Here is a 22,693-nt window from a genome sequence, read left to right as displayed (position 1 = left end):
AAGAAATCTAAGTTGAAGAGAGCATTATGTAGCATCTGACCTATTAACTGCTTATAATCTGAGGTGGCTTTTACCCAGGATGAATGACATCCTGAGTGACCTCAAATCTTTTGTGAAAAGAAATGTGTGAATCACAGGCATATACACGTGCCCAGGCCCACACAAACACACTTACAGGCTTTTGCACACAGATAACCAGCTTCAATCATTTCTGAAATGCTTCCTTCTTAGTATAACCTTCAGGCATATTACATAAACTTTTTGCAGACAACTCTAGGAGAACAAACAAGAAAAACTTAGTCACAATTATCGAAAGATAGGCTTCTTCCATGTTATTGCAAACAGCTGTACAACCATTTGTTAAGCATCTGTTTCCTAGAAACGTTTATTCAATAAAACTCTTCCTCTCTCCTTTTTGTCTCAAGTTTAAGGTCACGCTATCAAAATATGTTAGTAAAGAAACTCAGTTTTGTTACTGGATATATTGTCTGCATCTGTCAGAGTTCAAAAGCAGTGCTTTTTAATGCTGCAAGCTTTAATACCTATGGAATTTTACAAAAAGCTAAATATCCTATCTGGTTTGGAGGATATCAATAATACTGTTTATGGGTGGCTCACGCTTGTAATCCCAGCACTTTGGGAGGCCGAGGCAGGCGGATTACTTGAGGTCAGGAGTTTGAGACCAGCTTGGACAACATGGTGAAATCCCGTCTTTCCCTGTGAAAGCCAAGACCCCTGACTTCAAGCATTGTGGCTTATCCCTTCACCCATAGGAGTCATAATGCTTTTGACATTTTTGCCCCTGACACATTTTTAAAAGGTGTTTGAAAATATATTTAAAGATTAGTTAGGGGTTTCAAAAGTATACTTGGTTTGTGGCCAAGTGCTATGGCATACAGTTAATAGACGGTATACACCTGCTTTTTAAAAAGTTTTCCCATTTAATCCCTGCAAGTGTTCAGGTTGCTTCTGTTTTTTGTTTGTTTGTTTGTTTTTTGAGATGGAGTCTCACTCTGTTGCCCAGGCTGGAGTGCAGTGGCACTATCTCGGCTCACTGCAACAACCGCCTCCTGGGTTTAAGCGATTCTCCTGCCTCAGCCTCCCGAGTAGCTGGGACTACAGGCATGCACCACCACGCCCAGCTAATTTTTATATTTTTAGTAGAGAGGGGGTTTCACCATGTTGGCTAGGCTGGTCTTGAACTGCTGACCTCAAGTGATCCACCCGCCTCAGCCTCCCAAATTGCTGGGATTATAGGTGTGAGCCACTGTGCCTGGCCCTGTTCTTGATTTTTAAAGCAATTTTACAGACTTGCTTTCTAAGACATCTTAAAGTACTCTTTATTAAAATTTAAAGCTCTATTCAAACCTTTCTTTTTAAGGGAGAATTACATGTTCCATATTAAAAGTTTTGGCAGTATAGAAAAGCAACAAAAACAAAATAACAATCACCCATCATAAACCCATCACCCAAAGGGAACTATTATTAAATAATACACACTCTCATTCACTTAATACACCTCTCATAACTGATTCTTGAAATACGTTGTGGAGGTTTTACTTGATAGTTTTAGCTGAAAAAGATGGTAGTATTATCTACCATATACCATTTAAAAAATACAGAAAAGCCAGATGAAAAATGTAACTGACTTTTTTTTTGCTTTTTATTTTATATAGGCAAGGTATAAAAATAACTATACACTGTATGTTTTTAGAAAAAAGCTGATTTGTATATAAGGACAACATCAAGGCTTTCTGATTCTAGATACAATCTCAAGAAATGTCAGAGGTAATACCCATGTTATCACAGAGGATGTGTGACTTAATGGCATCATTCTTACTAACAACAGGACCTGACTCCAGTCATACGCACGTCAAATACAGTGAGAGATGTTAGGCCAGGCAAGAAGAAATAATACAAAACACTGAAGCATACCTTCAAGATATACAGGCTATGAAACATTAATAGAGAAGTGAGATTTTTTACCTTTAAAATGGCAAAGATGCTTTTAAAATAATAATACCCAGTGGTGAAAATGGGGTCAACTAGCTTTCTTATATACCATTATGAGGAATGTAAATATAAATCATCTTTCTGAAGGGTAATCTAATACATTTGAATAAACCTGAAAGGATAAGAATATTCACTAGGACAACATAAAAGCAAAAAACAAACAAAACAAAATAAAACAAAAAACAAACAATAGGGGAATAAGGGACTGCACAGGGTAGAATATTTTATAATTATTAATATTTATGTTTTTACTGTTAAGTGGAGAAAAAGTAACATGAATAAATGTACTATCATCATAATTTTTATAAAATAAACACATAATCATATGTAATACAACATGCATACATATATACATGTATATATACACATACATATGTATATGAAGTTCACCTAACTTCTAATTTGGTAAAATAGAATATTAATAAAACTGAACACCATCTTCTGCCACTCTTGTTAACTCCACAGAACAAAATATTCCTTCCCTATTCTTTCAATATTTACTAGACAGCACCACCATCCACTCATTTGCTTATACCAAAGTTGTAAGAATCATTCTTGACGATTTCATTTCTTTCACCCTCCAAACTGTATTTATCAGCTAGCTAGCCCTGTTTCACTTCCAAAACATAATTCAAAGTCTGTCTACTTCTTTCCAAGCCACTCCAGGCCATGCTTATCTTTTGCCTAGACCACGACGGTGACTTTCTCAATGGCCTCTACTCTTGTCCCTCTCCAGTCAGTTTGGTTACAGAGAAAATCATGTCATTCCCTTTGTATGAGTTTGCTATTGCTGTGCAACAATTACTATAAATCTAGTGGCTTAGAAAAAACAATTATTTATTCTCTCACAATTTACTACCCACGGTTTTGTGGGCTAGGAATCCTGGCATGGCTTTCCTGGGTTCTCTATTCAGGTTCTCACTAGGCTGAAATCCAGGTGTTGGCTTGGGTTGCAATCTCAGATCTGAGCCTCTTCAAGATCACTGGGCGTCATAACACATTTCCTTTCGGTTGTAGGAGTGAGGCCCTCAGCAATGAAGGGTCACCCATCAGTTCTTGCCACTTGGGTTTCTCTACACAGCAATTTTCTTTAAGCCAACAGTAAAGCGCATCTACTGCTCTGAATCTCTCTGACTTCTGTCTCTGACCTCTAGAGCCTCTTTTAAAGGGCTCCCTTGACTAGGTCAGGCCCACACAGGATAATCTTCTTAAAAAACTTAATATAACTGATCAAACACTTTAATTACATTTCTAAAAAATCCTTTCACCTTTGCTACATAATGTAACCTAATCAAAATAATGATAAATCTTATTCATGTTCACATTCCCATAGGCAGGAGGAAAAGAGTACACAGGGAATGCACACCAGAGGATGGGAATCTTGGGAACTGTGATGAACCGCCTGTTTGTGACTCCCCAGAATTCATATATGGAAACCCAAACACAAATCCAATAGGATAATATTAGGAGACGGAGCCTTTAGAAGGTAAAATCATGGTTATATTAGGAAATGGGGGTGGAACCCATGAGGGAATTAGTGTCCTTCTAGTATATTAGATGGAAGGGCCCGGGCTCTCTCCATGTGAGGATACAAGGAAAAGATGGCTTCTACAAGCCAGCTGGAGTGCTTCACCAGACCCAGATCTGCTTGCGCCTCAGTCTTGGGCTTCCCAGCTTCCAAACTGTGAGAAATAAATGTTTGTTGTTTAAGCTACTCAGTCTGTGGTATTCTGTTTTAGCAGCCGGAACAGATAAAGACAGGAGCCATTTTAGAATTCTGGCTACCATACCTCCCATCCTACACCAGACTTGTCTCTGGGTAATGGTCTCTTGCATAATGGATATTCTTTTTAACTTTTTTGGGTATTTTCTCAAATTTCTACGCTGAATATATGTTAGTGTTCTCACTTTGCAAACAGTGCCCTAAGATCAGTTATTCTGCTTAAAATCCTTCAGTGGCTTCTCACTATTTTCTTACAATACTCCAAACTCCTAATAGCCTGGAAGTCTACTAGGCTGCATGATCTGGCTACCTCCTGCCTCCCTCCTCCAGCCTCTATTTCCTTCAGAGAATTTATTAGAACATTTAATTACCATGTTTTTGTTTTCTTGATTGTATTTACTTCCCTAACTAAAATGTAAGCCCCAGGAAAGGATAGCCCTTTATGACCTTTTGTCTCCTGTATCCCAGTAATTAGACAGTGCCTAGCATGAAGAAATCAGTCAGTAAGTATGCGATGGGGTGAACCAATGCTAATGGCAAACAGGCCCTTCTGAGATCAGCCTATATGACATGAGCCATAGAAGTAAACTTGGAATAATATAAGAAAAAGTAAGATCACATTGTACAGTTCTGGAACTGACTATATCTTCCATGAAACAAAGCATTATAATCCTCAACAGGGACAGAGTCTCAAGGAACAATCACAAAACAAAAAGAGGTCCATTGGATCCTTGTTGGTCAGAGCAATCTACTGTTAAAGCTCACTAATCTGTTCTGATTTTATCCTAAAGCACAAAAGATACTACCATCACTACCACCACTAATATGATTGGCAAAGGACTTGACAGTCCCCCAAAATTCTTGCAACTGGAATTGCTCAAACAGAAGCTGAATGGCCACTGGTAGGAGTGCTCAAGAAAGAACCTAGGCCTTGGATGAGAGGTTGGAAGAAACTGTAGTCTAGGCTGGGCTAAACTGTAAGGGGAGAAAACTGGAGAGCCACAGGCCACATTGGGTTTGTGGATGGACTTTGCATGGAAGGCACAACATTTATTTTTAAGTTGATTTGAATATCTTTAAATAGGACATATGCTCTCAAATTCCCATGGTTTCCATTACTCCTATTACTTACAAGTGACAGATATGCTCATCCATTGTAACTGCTTGGCCCCAAATAAGTATATGGGTTTGCTACTCTTGGACTCTCTAAGGCAGGGGTCCTCAACCCTAGGGCCACAGACTGGTACTGGCCCTTGGCCTGTTAGGAACCAGTCTGCAAAGCAGAAGATGAGCAGTGGGCAAGTGAGCATTACTGCCTGATCTCTGCCTCCTGTCAGATCACCGGCAGCATTAGATCTTCATAGAAGCATCAACCCTATATAAACTGCACATGTGAGGGATCCAGGTTGCACACTTCTTATAAGAATCTAATGCCTGATCATCTGTGGTGGAACAGTTTCATCCAGAAACCATCTCCCCAACCCCCAATACCCCTACCCCAGGTCCCCGGAAAAATGGTCTCTCTGGTCCCTGATACCGAAAAGGTTGGGGACTGCTGCTCTAAGGTTTCTTCTGGCACCTGAATATAAAGGACAAGGTAATACGTTAAAAGAGTTGTTGGCATGAAGGAATATAAACTTTACACTAAGGATAATCATTTTATGGATGACTTGCAAATCCTTCCTCTCCGCTTTATCCTTGACATTCTAGCACATGAAATCTAACTTGCATTACTTAAGCTTCTGGCTTACTTTGAAGATTTTATCTGTTATCAAAATATTAACCTAACCTTTTCCAGTAAGAAATTTGACAACAATCCAATACACATGTGGATCAAAAGAAAATTAAAGAATCTCCTTTTGTTCCTGGTTGAGGAATAAATATGATCCAGGTCAGACATTAGAAGGAAAAAATATATATAGTAAGAAGTCTCTCTAATCATGAAATATTGAATTCAGGCTCAGCATCCTTTTTCATTTTTGACCACTGAGTTACAATTACATTTGGTTTTAAAAGTGCACACTTTTAAACTACTCTGGTTGAGTAACTTTGTGTCCTGCCACCAGTTTTCACCATCTGAGGTGCTGCATTAGCTTCTGTTAAAAGAAATACTGACATTTTCATCTTTCAGTAATAAATAGCAACTGGGGAGAAAGAAAACTACTCATTGTGCATGAGAAGGAGGCAATGTCATCCTCACATTTGCCTTTCAGCTAGCCTCCTTAAATGAAATGAGGCCTACTAAGTGAAGCCACTGAACTTGTCTACAATGTCCCCTCTTTCTTATGTGTTTATAATTTTCTCCAAAATAAAAGCTAATTTTTAAAATAATTTCCCAAGTTTTATCAAATGAAACCTGAAGGTAATACTTTTTAAAATTAAGGACACGAGAAATAATTCTTTACAAATTCAGCCTCTATTTCAGGTAATTATATTTGCTTAAAATATCAGGGGCCTCCTGTTATTTTATTTTATTTTTTTTCTGAGGCAAAATATCCCTCACTTGTGAGATTAAGTTTTTGAAGATATTGTTCAATGGTGAAGTTTATACTAAAATTTCATCCTGAATGTATTCCAACTGGACTATGTAAATATGAATATTAATCACTTCAAAATTAGCAATTGTTCAGCTCATGACTTCTGTTTTCTATGGATATTTGTAAACTTTCCAAAAATATTAAAAGGCATTAGTTAGAATTACTATACAGCTTATATAATACGTAGCTTAAAAACAGTTGTCTTTTGAATTTTGGACATGTCGGTTCCTGAAAGCAGGAATCAAACCACAGTGAGCACACTGGGCTTGCTTCCACAGAGGAAGCAGGGAGGACAATCGCAGCAGAACTGTGAAATTGCCAGACATTGATTGGTAAGTTATTATCAAAACTGGAGGAGTTTTAGAGAGGCCCACAGAAAGAGAGGCAGGAGTTACCTTTCCTCCTGTAGTGATAGAGCTGTGATAAGGACAGGAAGCACCTGGCAGGAAAAACTGAAGTTAGCAGAAGTGAGTCTGAAGGAGATACCTTATAAGACATTAAACTTGCAGAGAAGCCATGTGTTAAGCCACTAATCTCTCATCTTGAAAGGTCAAGAAAAAAATTCAAAAAGGGGAGAAAAGGCTGACCTAGATTACGGATTTCACCCTATCTAAGCTTCAAGCTCCTCCACAAGTTTAAAAGGTTTGGATGAGGGGTGGGGACCATCATGTAGGACTCTAAAGGAGAAATATTGAGAGAAACTATAGTGGCCAGGAGGTGCCTGTGGAACAGGGGGAAGGCCCTGGACTCAGATGATTTTGTATGAGAGGTTCTAGCACTGGGAAATAAATGATGCCCAAGTGGAGACTGGGATAATCTTTAGAGGGTGGCCAGAGGAGGTGACAAAAAATAGTATGTGCAAAAGTCCAAAGGCAAGAAAGGGAGAGCTTAGCAAATAGTGAAAGGAAGTAGCTAGATATTGGGGGAGTGTGGGCAGTAAAGAGGAAATTAGCAAAAGATGCTGTGGAAATGAAGCAGAAGCCAGATCGTGAAGGGCCTTGTGAATAGTGATCAGAGATCTGGGGAATGGGGAATCCGAGGGGCAATGTGGAATCGCTTAAGGGGGAGTAACTTAAGCAAACCTGTAAGCTTCATCTTTTCACCTAGAATATGGAAATAATTCCACCTGTCTCAATGAGTTATAATGAACATCAAATAAAAATGTGTGAGAAGAACTTTGCAAGCTAAAAGATTGAGAGAAAACTATTTTTTAAATAGTCCTTTCCCTTATTGTACAAATATAAAATACCCAAAACAGATATTCTTTAAGCAGTTTATTTTGTAGAACTGTTTGTGTTAAATTTGTCTTCCTTTCTTAGTCCATTCAGGCTGCTATAACAAAAATATCATAAAATGATTGTGGCTTAAAAAGAACAGAAATCTATTTCTCATGATTCTGGAGGCTGAGAATTCCAAGATCAAGGTGCCTGCAGGTTCTGGAAGGAGCCTGCTTTCTCACAGGCAGACATCATCTCACTCTAACTTCACAGGAGTGACGGGGTCTCTCCTGAGCCTATTTTGTAAAGACACTAATCCCATTTATGAGGCCTCTGCCCCCATGACTTAATCACCCCCCCAAAGGCTCACCTTTGAACAGCATCGTCTTGGGGTTTAGGGTTTCAGCATATGAATTTTGGGGAGACATAAACATTCAGACCATAGCACTTTCCCTCTTTGTTTTAAAGATGTGTTCTATGAGCTGTACATACCACGTACTAGTTCTTTTGTTTGTTTGTTTTTGAGGTGCAGTCTCGCTCTGTCCCCAGGCTGGAGTGCAGTGGTGCGATCTCAGCTCACTGCAGCCTCCGCCTCCCAGGTTCAAGCCATACTCCTGTCTCAGCCTCCTGAGTATCTAGGACTACAGGTGCGCACCACCACGCCCAGATAATTTTTGTATTGTTAGTAGAGATGGGGTTTCACCATGCTGGCCACAATGGTCTTGATTTCCTGACCTCATGATCCACCCGTCTCAGCCTCCCAAAGTGCTGGGATTACAGGCGTGAGCCACCGCACCCAGCCCCATCCACGTACTAGTTCTTTACCATTTAACGTATACTACTTGGATAAATGGAAAGAACCATTGACTCTATGGAGTGGGAAAGTCAATTAAAAAAACACCAACCTCCTCTCTATAAGTCATTGCTGAAAAGTCACCAAGGCCCACTCTGACCTCTCTAAAAATACAATGTGTACACCCTCTATTTTTGATCCCTCTTAACCTGCTTCAATTTTACTTCTTCCATTGCACTCATTTCCTTCTAATTTGCTGATAAATTTATTATTTATTAGTACTGGATTGTAAGCTCCTTGATGGCAGGGCTCTTCATAAGTTTGTTTGTTTTTTTGAGACAGAGTGAGACTCTGTATCCCCAGGCTGGAGTGCAGTGGTGTGATCTCAACTCACTGCAAACTATGCCTCCTGGGTTCAAGTGATTCTCATGCCTCAGCCTCCCAAGTAGCAGGGATTACAGACACGCACCACCATGCCCAGTTAATTTTGTATTTTTTAGTAGAGACAGAGTTTCCCCATGTTGGCCAGGCTGGTCCCAAACTCCTGATCTCAAGTGATCTGCCCACCTTGGCCTCCCAAAGTGTGGGGATTGTAGGTGTGAGCCACTGCATCCAGCCCTTTCATCTGTTTTGATAACCTGTTGATCTTGTGTGCCTAGACTGATCTTTGGTATTAGTAGGTGCTCAATAAATATTTATTGAACAAACGGAATGAATAAAAGAAAAGAAGGGTCAGTAGAAAGTTTTGCTAAAATTTATATTTAAAAATAAATGATAACTTGAAATTACAAAATTAGGAGAAGGAAGAAATATTTAGAATTCATTTTTCAAAAATCTAAATCCTTATTCAACACTTTCTTTTTCAAGGGTTCATATTCACCAGTCTCCCCTGACCTGCACCTGTAGCTAGACATGCTACAGATTCCATTTCCAAAAATACTCAAATGTGTACTGAATTCTAATTTCAGCAAGTTTTGAGAATTTGAATACTGCTCTAGGAGTTTTACCTGGCACAAATGTTTATGGGATATGCTGCATCTCTATGAGGCATGTGGGATTATTTACAAGCAAGGAAGAAAGGCTATTTCCAGCATTATTCCATGCTGGTAAAAGTGACCAGAAAACAAACAAACAAGATAAATGCTGCCTTTCTTCCTATTTTCCCCCCATGAGTTACAGTTCTAGCACTCTTTCGTTTTCTTTTTTTTTTTTTTTTTTTTGAGACGGAGTTTCACTCTTGTCGCCCAGGCTGGAGTGCAGTGGTGCAGTCTCAGCTCACTGCAACATCTGCCTCCCGGGTTCGAGTGATTCTCCTGCCTCAGCCTCATGGGTAGCTGGGATTACAAGCGCCCACGACCATGCCTGGCTAATTTTTGTATTTTTAGTAGAGACGGGGTTTCGCTATGTTGGCCAGGCTTGTCTCGAACTCCTGACCTCGTGATCCTCCCTCCTTGGCCTCCCAAAATGCTGGGATTACAGGCGTGAGCCAGCACACCTGGCCAGTTCTACACTCTTAAGGAGAAATGATACTTCTTTAAACAGAGAAGGTAATGATCAGACTGCTTTTTAACAAAGCAAAACGATAGTTCTGTGCATGCTTCTTTCTCAGAGTCTAGAGAACAGAAGTTGGTTATAATTTTAAGGCAAGGGTTGCAAACTGGTCGTCCACACAAAGAAGACTGTGGTTTTGCCTATATGTTTCAAAAGCTTTTTTGAATTGATTGACAACATTTAAAGAATAGAAAGTGTTTCATAAAAATGCAGAACATCAACTTCCACTGAAAAATCTAGCAGCAATGGGCAGGCATCTGCAGAGCAACAGCTTAACAGAGCTAAACAAGAGCTGCCTCTTTCATCACTCTTGATACTTTCCAGTTCCAACAATTCCCCTGCCAATTTCCCTCTGATGTAGTACTTGCCCTTACAGACAAGGGGCATTGTGTAAATACTGAGCACCTTCCAAGGGAGGAGAGCCCGGCTCTGGTTCATTTGTGCCCACTCTGCTATGTTTCATAGGTCAGTTCTGAGTCTTAGCAGCAATATGAATCAGTTCATTCTTATCAGTATCCCTGGGCTCCAGATTCCATGCCTCACAGTCTTGCTGGTCGCCTCCTCTTATTTTTTTAGGTGCCAAAACTTTATTTTCAACTAAACTTGCTCTGAGAAGAGATTATGTACTCACACTGAAGGCAGAAAGGCAGATGAGAACACTAGGAGGTCTGAAAACAGGAGGTACAACTCTCAACTAATAAGGTTCTGAAAATAAAAGCAGCAGTTAAGGGTGGGTTCCCAAGGCTTCCGTGGGGGTCTGACATGATTCTTCCAGTCTTGCATGTAACAAAGAGGACTATCCCCAGCTTTGCTGGTTTTAGGACCACTTATACAAACTTCCAGTGGAAATAGACGATGAATTAATCATTTAATTTCAAATTAATTTCAAAGATGACAAGGAGGTCCTCTTACATAGAAACATTGGTGCTGACATACCCTTATTAGAGTTTCACTTTAATGGGGACTAAGAAGAAATCAGCTCCCAAAATAGAGACACATGTCCTTTACACTACTAGCTGGAGAAAAAAAAAATAAAGCCTCAGCAATTGAATACACCCTTATATTTTACTACCCCTGGATATTGTGACCTTTGCTGAAAATATGTCATCAGCAATCTTAACAAAAGTCCTCAAGGTTTCTAAACCATGGTATCATAGACTGTGGTGCACTGCAGTGTCCTAACACTTCAACATAATGGCCTGTTCCAGTTTGACGTACCTTAAATCTGTCATCTACGCTTTGTTTCCCTCTTTTTACACAAACCACAGCCTATCAAGCAATTGAGATATGGTGGCTGTGCAGGGGGGCTTGGCAGGATGTCCAATCCCATTCCTTTCTGCATATAGCCTTGGTAAATGAGTAAAGCATACCATAAACCTTGAGTTTTTCATCTTACTTTCCACAACTGGACTTAGTTAAATCAGAATCTATTATTATTATTATTAGAGATGGAGTCTCACTCTGTCGCCCAGGCTGGAGTGCAGTGGCGCGATTTCTGCTCACTGCAAGATCTGCCTCCTGGTTCACGCCATTCTCCTGCCTCAGCCTCCCGAGTAGCTGGGACCACAGGTGCTTGCCACCATGCCCGGCGAATTTTTTGTATTTTTAGCAGAGACGGGGTTTCACCGTGTTAGCCAGGATGGTCTCGATCTCCTGACCTCATGATCCACCCGCCTTGGCCTCCCAAAGTGCTGGGATTACAGGCATGAGCCATCGTGCCTGGCCAAATCAGAATCAATTATTAATAAAAAGGTTTGATAAAATATCTACTATGTATATACTTCTATTGCTAGATGTGATGTGCTGTTTCGGATGCAAAGATGAAAGAAATCAATTCTGGATCCACTATTTTATATGATATCTCTATACAAATTAGACAAAAAAGGACTCTCCCCTTCATGGGTGCAGCCTGTGTCAGGGAGCTCAGTTTGGTTAGCAGAGTTCCGGCGGGTCAGGTGCCCTTGTGAAGGAGTCAACGTGCATACTTATACAGGATGGCCTGAAAGTCCTAGCCCTTGATCTCAAGATTGGGATCTAACAGTCCGTGAGGTAGGCAGTCAAATAACAGATATCCTAGGACAGAGGTTAACACAGAAAAGCTATACTTGAAATATACAGAGTTCAAAGGATGGAAATTATATAATTGAAGAATCCAGGAAAGCTTCACAAAAGAAATCTTAAAAGGCAGGCTGCAATGGAAAGGAGAGGACTCAAGGAAGGGATTCTAAACAGAGGAAAACACCTGAAAAAGGAACAGGAGACTGTAGGGGTCACATTTAGAAAACATGGAGTTCAGTATTGCTAGCGTTTATGCAATGTCTATATAAATGGTAGAAACAGGAAACTCTTATCCTACCATCTGTTTTCCTTTCAACATCCAGAGTGAGCTCCTTATACCATAAATCAGGTTGGTGCTCTGATTGAAATCCTTCAATGGCTTCCTCTTGCAATTTAGAATAAAATCCAAGCTCCCTACCACGACCTGGCCTCTGCTAGTCTTCTGCATGCTCCTTTAGTACAATCATATGGGATGGTTTTTGTTTGCTTGTTTGTTTTTCCCTATACCTTGCTATACCAAACTCACTTCCACTTCCAGGCCTTTGTGCTTGCTCTTCCCTTAGATCGTCAAAAGCCTGGCTTCTTCTCTTCATTTCACTGTTGCCTTCTCAGAGCAGACTACCCTAGACACTTCTGGAGTCAGAAGTGACTTGGTTTCGAATCTTGGTTCCGTCACTTAGGATCATTCTAGCCCTGCCTCAATATCTTCATCTGTAAAGTGAAGTAGCTATTTGCAGGTTGCAGTGAGAATCAAATGAAAGAAATCATGGAAAGCACTGGGAACAGTGCCTTGAATTCCATGTTCTCCTAGTACTCCAGAAATCTTTATCATGTTACTATTTAATACATCTATTATTCTCTTAAATTATTTATTGATTTTTTCTTATTTATTGGCTGTTTACTCACACAAGAATATGAGTTATGTAAGTGCAAAGATCTTGATTTTCACTTCTCCATTTTGAGTACTTCTACGTAGGCACACAGTAGTTTGCTGACTTTTAATTTAATAGGGAAAAGGCAATATGGTAAAGCAGGAAGAAGTGACTTTTCCATAATCTAAATCTTCTACCATCCATGTCATCCAGATCACTTTCAGGGCCTCAGTTTTCTCCTCAGTATGATTTTATAATCTGGGTGACAGACAGTGTTAATTTTGAGTATACGTGAAGAAGGAAAACGATGTATCAGGCAGCAGGGGGCAGCAGTGTGTCGGAAATGCCGCTGCAGCTCTCACGCCAGGTGTCCCCTCAGTTACCATTTTATGAATAACCTTGTGTTTAAATTTCCCATCAAGTTATTACATCCTGTGAGATAAAGAACGGATGTTTTCAGAGAAATGGATTGTAAAATGTCTTTTCTTTCTGTAAAAATGGAGTTTTCAATTCAAGGATCAAGAAAAACTCATTTTTGGTTTCTTATTTCATCCAACTGGGAAATAGTCATGGGACCCTCCCCACTCCCCCAATAATTGGGTGGGTAGTGGTGGTGGTAGCAATATTTATGATTCCCAGCTGTGTTATGTTTACCAGCTGTGTGACCTTTGGAATGTTGGAAATAAGTGGTAAAAGGTAACTTATCTATAATTATACATTTAATTTATGGACTAGACTTGTAACCAAGTACTCCCATTTTTCTAAGAGTAAGAGTTATTTTTAAATAATTTTTCTTTCCTCCTTTCCCCTTGTTTCCTACCTCCTACTTAGTTCTTTTTTTTTTTTAATTATACTTTAAGTTTTAGGGTACATGTGCACAACGTGCACATTTGTTACATATGTATACATGTGCCATGTTGGTGTGCTGCACCCATTAACTCGTCATTTAGCATTAGGTATATCTCCTAATGCTATCCCTCCCCCCTCCCCCCCCCACCCCACAACAGTCCCCAGTGTGTGATGTTCCCCTTCCTGTGTCCATGTGTTCTCATTGTTCAATTCCCACCTATGAGTGAGAACATGTGGTGTTTGGTTTTTTGTCCTTGCGATAGTTTGCTGAGAATGATGGTTTCCAGTTTTATCCATGTCCCTACAAAGGACAAGAACTCATCCTTTTTTATGGCTGCATAGTATTCCGTGGTGTAAATGTGCCACATTTTCTTAATCCAGACTTAGTTCTTTAGAAACGCAATGATACCCTTTACCTTCCCTTCACCAGATGCTCCCCACAGGGCAAGCTTATCTAACTATGTACTTATCTCAAAATGTGTACTTATCTCAAAAGCTCCAGGTCCACTCATGCTACCAAAAATAGAGTGGGCTTCCTCAAGGAGATGGGCACACCTGGCTATCGGGGTGAATACATCAATCAGCTCACCCGCCAGCTGAGCTAGACCCAGGTGAGGCAGGGCTGAAAAACTGCCCTTGGGCTGACTTTTGATAGGCCATGCCTTGCCACTTTACAAGTTCTTTTTGCATTTACTAGTATTTAAGAGTAACCTTGAGATTGGGAGGAAAGAAGAGGCTGGTACAAATAGATGGAGACCTGCTGGGATCAGTGAATGCCTGATTAGGACATGGGGCTATGCATAGCCTAAGAGTTATAGGCTTAAAGATGTCGAGTAACTAAAAACTGTATTGCCGGCCGGGCGCGGTGGCTCATGCCTGTAATCCCAGCACTTTGGGAAGCCAAGGCGGGCATGAGGTCAGGAGATTGACACCATCCTGGCCAACATGGTGAAACCCTGTCTCTACTAAAAATACAAAAATGAGCTGGGTGTGGTGGCGCATGCCTGTAGTCCCAGCTACTTGAGAGGCTAAGGCAGGACAATCGCTTGAACCCAGGAGGCAGAGATTGCAGTGAGCCAAGATCGTGCCAGTGCACTCCAGCCTGGGCGACAGAGCGAGTCTCCGTCTCAAAAAACAACAACAACAACAAAAAAAAACCCAAAAAACTGTATTGCTGCAGTCATTTAGATGGAAATGGGGAAAGAATAATATTAATAATTGATTTCAAAAAGGACTTGAAGATATGAATCATCTATTTTGCTGAAGAAATCGTAACTCTTTGAAATTACTTTTTATTGCTGTTGTCATACTCTTAGGTGCCAAACTGCATTAAATTTTTTATCAATGAAGTGGAAGCATGTGTTTTGTCGTTTTGGGAATTTTTATCAAGTATCTTCAGAGAAGATTATTTCCTGCTTTATCTTCAAAAACTGGAAAGGAAGGGTCAAAGAAAAGACAGTAGCTGGCTGGGCGTGGTGGTTCATACCTGTAATCCCAACACTTTGGGAGGCTGAGGTGGGCGGGTCACCTGAGGTTGGGAGTTTGAGACCAGCCTGACCAACATGGAGAAATGCCGTCTCTACTAGAAATACAAAAATTAGTCGGGCATGGTGGCGTGTGTCTGTAATCCCAGCTACTCAGGAGGCTGAGGCAGGAGAATCGTTTGAACCTGGGAGGCGGGAGTTGCAGTGAGCCGAGATCATACCATTGCACTCCAGCCTGGGCAACAAGCGAAACTCCATCTCAAAAAGCAGAAAAGACAGTAGCCTATGTTCATGTCAAGCACCTCTCATCACAGTCTAGTTCCAAGGAAAAATTCCAGCGTTTTCTACATTGGGTGCTGTGTCGTCTGAAATCGGCATATTCCATGGAGGAAGGAGTCCTGCTTTGTTGGATCTATCCTAGGGTTTACTGTTGGTAAATGAGTCACTCTAGCATTTGTACAAGGCTCCCTAAGACTCCTGCAGCAGTCAACCAAGCCCAAGGACATAATTGAATCTGGAGAGTCCTGGGGCCTTGTTTTGAAAAAGACTTGAAATACACACAGGAAGAAAGGCATAAAAATAAATGTTCACTTGTCTCTGCTGTGGGAAAAAAAAAAAAAAAAAAAAAAAAGCTCCAGGGCCAGAACTCTGTCTCACCAAGCTGCCTAGAGACAACAGCCAATTTACAACCTAAGGTGTGCCCTGCGATGGAACTCTCTCCCACCTGGAGGGTGTCTTGAGACAATGGCCATTTTACAACCCACATCTGCCTGTGATGGTGCCAGCTCACCACCCAGTAGATAAGGCACCAAAATGATCAGCACCTGCTCGCTCTCTCCCCTGCATGCTGTTCACACCAAGTCCCCCTTTAAAGCTTCGGCTTTCTGCCCCAAAAGTGAAGCAGTCCACTAAAGGCAGGAGCCTGCACCTCTTTCCCTAAGCTAAGCTTTGGAATAAAGCCACTTTCTTTATACCAGACATCGCTCTTGTTAGTTGGACTTTGCACACAGTGTGTGATGGAATCCGCATTTTGGTTACAAAGTTATGAGTTAGATATTAAAACATCAGACAGTGAAAGATTAAGTAATCTGCCTAGTATTGTGCAGCTGAGATATACAAGCCCTGATAGGAAGCTTTTAACTATTATACCATATTAAAAGAAATTGCTTGGTTTAAAATTAAATGAGAGGCTGGGCGCGGTGGTTCATACCTGTAATCCCAGCACTTTGGGAGGCCGAGGAGGGCGGATCACGAAGTCAGGAGTTTGAGACCAGCCTGGCCAAGATGGTGAAACCCTGTCTACTACAAATACAAAAATTAGCCAGGCACAGTGGATGCCTCTTCCCAGCTACTCGGGAGGCTGAGGCAGGAGAATTGCTTGAACCCGGGAGGCAGAGGTTGCAGTGAGCCAAGATCGCGCCACTGCACTCTAGCCTGGGTGACAGAGCAAGACTGTCTCAAAAAAAAAAAAAAAGTAAATGAGAAATTATATGAATTTCTTGCACATAAATGAAGACCAAGAACCAATCAACATTTTCCTCCTTGCTTGGCACATTAGATCATTAAAGAAGAGCTTCAGTGCTCAGTTAACCCAATATCTGGCAGTCCTATCAAAGATAACTCAAAATAGGTTAGGAGTCCTTTGAGATATATTGAATTTCCAACCCATCACTGCAGTTTCTTCTTCTATTTAAAAAAAAAAAAAATTGTTGGCCGGATGCGGTGGCTCATGCCTGTAATTCCAGCACTTTGGGAGGCCGAGGTGGGCGGATCACGAGGTCAGGAGATCGAGACCATCCTGGCTAACATGGTGAAACCCCATCTCTATTAAAAATACAAAAACAAAAAATAATTAGCCGGGCGTGGTGGCGGGTGCCTGTAGTCCCAGCTACTTGGGAGGCTGAGGCAGGAGAATGGCGTGAACCCCACAGGCGGAGCTTGCAGTGAGCCGAGATTGTGCCACTGCACTCCAGCCTGGGCGACAGAGCGAGACTCAGTCTCAAAAAAAAAAAATTGTTTATATTTAGAAGATGGTTCAACTGGTCTTACCTTCATGGATCAATTATTCTAAGTAATTCTTTATCTAAATATCTATCTTTTCCTTCTCTGTACTAGGCATCCTAGTACCATTTTCTTTTCCTCTTCCCCAGCTCAAATAATGACTATACTCAGTGATTCAAATATTAATGTTCCAGTCTATACCCTTAAGAAAAAGAAAACATGCAAGAAGAGAGGGAGGTTTCATGAAGAGGAGGGAAGGAAAAACCATGCTACGTAGTTTATCCAGGCACAGCAATGGCCACAGGTGTGAACACGCCTCAACCAGAACCCCAATGATGATTACAAACCTATCTACTGGGACTTCTCTGAGAAGTGCTGCAGCCCATCATTTGAGAACATTCTTTATTTAAAGTCCACCTTAAAATAACAACCATAACTAAGGTGTCTTTGTATTTTCAAATATAACTCTGTCATAATGGTAAGCAAGCTTTGCTAAGATATTTATGAGTGTGAGCTTCAAGTGAAACTTTAGTGCTGCCTGGTCTTTGCAGTATATTTTCATAGTTCATTCACTCTCCTACTCTCCTAGAGGATAATTTCACGCCATTTGTACTTTCCCTGCAAACCCAAGAAACTCTTCCAACATCCTTAATCTCCACTGATAATCTTGGTCCCTACTTTACTGAAAAAAAAAAAATTAGAGAACTTCCACAGACTCAATACCACATCGACCCACCTACCAGTATCTGTGCCCACCGACTCAACCTTCTCAGATGCTTCTACTTTAAGCTAATGTATCCCCATCCTCTCTCACCTATTCAGAGACAATCTTGAAACTCTTTACTCTCCTCTATATCATCAAATTTTCCACCTCTACTGGATTAATCCATATAAAAATACTCTGTTACTTTCTCATCTTAATAAAACCCTCTCCTGACCCAATTTACACTATGGATGAACACTCCTTTCTACTGCTTCTCTTTACAGCAAAAATCCTAGAAATTTTCCCTAATTACCATTTCTAAATCGTCTCTTTCCATGCTCTTTTTAAAATCCATTCTAAGTGGGCCTAGAGACCCACCACTGCACTGAACTGCTCTTGCTGAAGTCACCAATGACCTCCTCCTTGATAAACAGTCATCTCAGTTCTCATTCAACACATTTATCTCTATCTTCTTCCCACCTGCTTTCCTCACTCGCCCCCAGGACATCACAATCTCCTGATTTTCCTCCTCCACTGCTGCTCCTTCTCAGTCTCTTTTCCAGGTCTACTTCTTCCTACCCAACACTGGAAATCCTAGGCCTTAGCACAGATCATCTATCTATGCTTTCTCCTTTGCTGAGCTCTTCCATGGTTTTTGCTATCACCCATGTATTGAAGACTCCTAAATCAATATTTCTAGTACAGATTCTCCCCCAAACTCCACATTCAAATAGCCAGCTAGTTTATTCCATTTCTCAATTTAGAGATTTAGCTAACACCTGAAACTTGACTATGCTCAGAAGTAAACTCCTGAATTCTCTGCAAACCTGTGCCACCTTCACTGTTCCCACTGTATGTGAGGTCAAATCCATTATTTTCTCAGGTCAAAACTTGGGGGAGGAATACATGACTGCTTTGTTTGTTTTTCTTCTCTCTTTTTTTTTCTTTCTTTCTACTCCTTCACACTCACCCCATCGTATTCATCAGGAAAATGTGTCCGCTCTATCTTTAAAGTATATACAGAATGTGACCACTTCTCACCACCTCTAGCACTACCATCTTGGTCTCAACTACCATATTTCTCACCTGAATCATGGCTGTAACTTCCTAACTGGTCTGCTTCCAATCTTGATGTTCCAACAATTTGTTTTCCACGTTCTAGTTAGAACAAGTCTCTCAAAATGTAAGTCAGATTTGTCAAATCATTGCTCAAAATCACTAATCACTTATCATTTCACTGGGAGTAAAAACTCCAGCCCAGAATTAGAGTAAAAAGTCTAATTGGGAGTAAAAGCTTCTAAGATGTCATATAATTTAGCCCCCATTATCTCTCCAAAGGCATCTCCCATATATTCTCCTGTTGTTCATTCTAGTAACATGTACCTGGATATTTCTGAAATATGCAAAGCAAGCTCCCATCTCAAGGCCTTACTTTCCTGCTTCTTGGAATGCTATTTCCCGATGTATCTACATTACTAACTCCCTTACCTCCTTCAATTTTTTACTTATTTAAGTCATCTTCTCAATGAGGCTTACTCTTACTACCATTAAAGATTGTGACACATCCCTTCTTTGGCACTTCTGACTTCCTTTACCTGGCTTGGCATTTTCTTTACTCCATAGCATCTGTTACCTAATTTACTCTACAATTTACTCATGCCCTACATTCATGTTCATTTATATAGTTTTTGCCTTCTGCTGATATGTAACATAAGTTCCATGAGGAACTGAATTAAATTACTATAGCATGTAGAATGGTGGATAATGAAATAATGTAAAATTTTAAAAGAGTACTGAATTCAATCAGGTAGAAAAGAGAAATTCTAATCTGGGTAATGGATATACAACCTAGCAAGTCGGTTTAGACTAAAGTTGCCTGAGATAACAGGAAAATAGTGAATAAAATAACCTGGGATGCACTAGGGTGTAAGAAAAGGAGTGGGATTTAGAAGTCCCACTGAAAGAAGGGAGTTGGATTGCTATCTTGTTTTTAGATAGAATTTTCCTAGAAATATCTCTGAGAAGCCCTATTCTAGAATTGCCATCCACAACACAAACCTATGGTCATAGTTGCTGTTGTAGACTGGAGATGATGATAAAATTCTCCTTAGTCAAATAAGCAACTTTTCACCCCAGGAAAGTATACCATAAAAGTGCAGAGATGATGAAGGAATAACCATTATTCAAGTTGAGTTTATAGAGGAACAGTGGATTTTCTAATTGACATGGCATTTAAATTATGTTTTATCTCTTTATAAGTTTAGTTTTAATTTTTATCAAAGTTCCACATAAACTAAAGAAGCAAACAGCTAGTTCTAATTGACTTGTAAAATAAAGCAATCCCCCCAATCCCATCCTTTTTCCTACTCTCCAGAACCAACCACTCTGAATTATTTTCTCAGACCTGCACCAGCCTAGACTGTTTTTATGTGGTATAGCTGTCTTAGAATCACCCTGTGCAGGATTCCCTTCACTTCTTCCTTATGGATATCTCCTATTTCTTGGATTCCATTTTTTTTCTTTCTCATATTGCTGGAGCACTTGAGAAACTGTAATGGGAGGGAAATTTTAAAAATGTGCATATATGAAAGTGGCTTTATTCTACTCATAGTTGATTTATAATGACAGTAAAACTATTGATAGGAAATAATTTACCATTTACCATTCAAATTTTAAAGGCATACTCTATTACTTTGTAGCTTCTAGTATTGCTATAGAGAAGTCCTATGTCATTCTGATTCTTGATCCATTGAATGAATATGTCTCCCTCATGATTTAAGAATCTTTTCTTTGAAACAAGTTTTCTGAAGTTTCATGATAATATGCCTGAGTGTGAGCCTTTTTTTCATTGTTCTTGCTACTGGGCCCTTTCAATTTGGAAACTCATGTCCTTCAGTTCTGGGAAATTTTCTCACATTATTTCTTTGACTTTTCTCCCCCCTCCCCCGAACCCCCCTCTCTTTTTTTAAGTCTGGTATCTCTTTCTGGAGATCCTGTTTGGATGATGGAGTTCCATGACTGGCCCTCAGGTTTCTCTACTTTTTCTCTATTATTTTCATCTCTTTTCTACTTTCAGAAACATTTCCTTCAAAGCTTTTACTGGGTTTTTCATTTATGCAATTATACCTTTAACTTCCTAGAAATTTTTGTTTCCTGAATATCCCTTTTTGTATCACCCTATTTTGGTTTCCTGGATACAATCTATTTTATCCTTTTGAGAATGCTAAGAATCTCTTTAGATGGTTTTCTTTCTTCCCAAGTATTATCTTTTCCTTCCAATTTCTCTTTTCTGTGTCCTTGGTTTAGTCAGTGTTCTCATATTAGGAGTTGAACCTCAATAAATTTCCCATTTAAGAACAAGACACTAAAAAAGCAGATTGGAAGTGAGGCAGTAACTGTAGTCTTGACTGTAGCATGCTCTGATTGAGCTGGTCCTAAGAGAATTCTTAATGTCAGTAACGTTAAGTCTTCTCTCCTAGGTCAATCTGCTTTTCGAAAAGATACTTTAGTTTTATCTTTACTCCTACTTTTTAAAATACTCAACATCACCAACTACTTTCAGGAGTTCCACACTGTAAATTGGGTGCTTCTCAGTTATTCCCACTGTTAGCGTTAGCTTTCTGGGGTCTGCTAAATTGTCTGCCTTCAAACTACGAAATTTTATTACTGTTACCTCCTCTTCTGGTTTTGGTCCTTTTGGCATATGTCTCCTTAGAAAGTCCCTTTACTGTCATTTTAGTTGAGGATAAAAATGGAACAGACCTTAATGGTTGCATTTAATCCGCCATCTTTTACTGGAACTCTTGCTTCCAGTCCTGATTTTAAGATGTTTGAAATGCTTAGGAGAATCTAATTTACTACATTTATAGGTTTGATTTATTAGTTTTACAGAGGTTAAGTGTTTAGCAAGCATTGGCTTATTACACTTTAAGTTTGTCCTATCAGGCATTTAAAGTGTTTGTTAAAAATCATATAAATTTGTAATTTAGCTTGAAGTATTTAAAGAAGTTTAATAGGCTTGTAAATGAGAGTAAATTTTGGGGAACTTAACCCATTAGAGTCACGAGTCAGTGGAATCAAGTGACTATATTTTATATGAAAAATACTTAGCCTTATGAATTGCCCTTAAAGCTTAAGGAAAAACTATACTTTCTAATTCATACTCTGTTTATGAAAGTTATATATTTAGACACAAATAATTTTAGTCTTTTTCAAAAAAAACTCCCTCCTAACAACTAAAAACTTAATCAATAGGAATAAGTTTAAAATAGCATAACTACATTATGTCATAGAAGTAGAGAAGCAATGGAAATGGAACTTTGTTTTAGTTTTGGCTGAGAACCCCAAGGCTGAACACTGTGGGGAGGGTGCCAAATATATTCATATCCTAAAAGTGGTGCCAAGAGACTGTGACATTGGTTTGGTCCATCATGTCCCTGAAACGTATAAGACAATTGATAAGGAAGATGCTTCTCCAAAGTCTTATTATTTTATAAATTAGTAAGTTCTTTGTAAAATAAGCCTGCTTGTCAAGTGATAAGCTTTAGTGGTTATTTTCTAAAAAGAGGAAAAACAACACTTCTGTGGCTTAATAAGCTTTTTTCACTACTTTATAAAATGTGGTGGGTGTTTTTCCTCTAACTTCATTATTATTAAGCTTTGCTCAGAAACTCAATAAGGAATTTGTCTCTTTAACATTAACAAAGACTAAATTAAAATGTTGTAAAAGACTGCCTACTTTTATTTAACGCTCTCCATTGTGGAATACTACCACCAAGAAGAAATAATTGTAAGCTCTACAATGGCAGGCACAATTTTGTTTTAGTCATCATGCCAGCTAACCAGCATAGAGAATATGGGAAGAAAAACCTTGTTGTCCCCAGGTTTGCTAT

The 22,693-nt window shown here is 39.7% G+C and overlaps 1 protein-coding gene and 1 long non-coding RNA gene across 5 annotated transcripts in view; one reads left to right on the top strand and one right to left on the bottom strand.

Moving 5' to 3' along the window:
- OXR1 (oxidation resistance 1) overlaps positions 1–22,693 on the bottom strand; it is a 303,412-nt gene that overhangs the window by 148,669 nt on the left and 132,050 nt on the right. The window contains exon 2 of one of the 4 annotated variants that reach the window (XM_054656937.2): positions 176–273. The exons of the other annotated variants lie outside the window; for them this stretch is intronic. Coding sequence (XP_054512912.1) covers positions 176–209 — 34 coding nt within the window. The 5' untranslated portion in view covers positions 210–273. The remainder of the gene's footprint in view (positions 1–175; positions 274–22,693) is intronic. 4 annotated transcript variants of the gene reach the window in all.
- LOC134810900 (uncharacterized) overlaps positions 1–22,693 on the top strand; it is a 139,036-nt gene that overhangs the window by 52,606 nt on the left and 63,737 nt on the right. The gene's annotated exons all lie outside the window — the stretch shown is intronic.

This window comes from Pan troglodytes, chromosome 7, assembly GCF_028858775.2.
Source record: "Pan troglodytes isolate AG18354 chromosome 7, NHGRI_mPanTro3-v2.0_pri, whole genome shotgun sequence".
Lineage (NCBI taxonomy): Eukaryota > Metazoa > Chordata > Mammalia > Primates > Hominidae > Pan > Pan troglodytes.
Note: the sequence above shows the minus strand (reverse complement) of the source record. Positions and strands in the feature narration are given on the sequence as shown.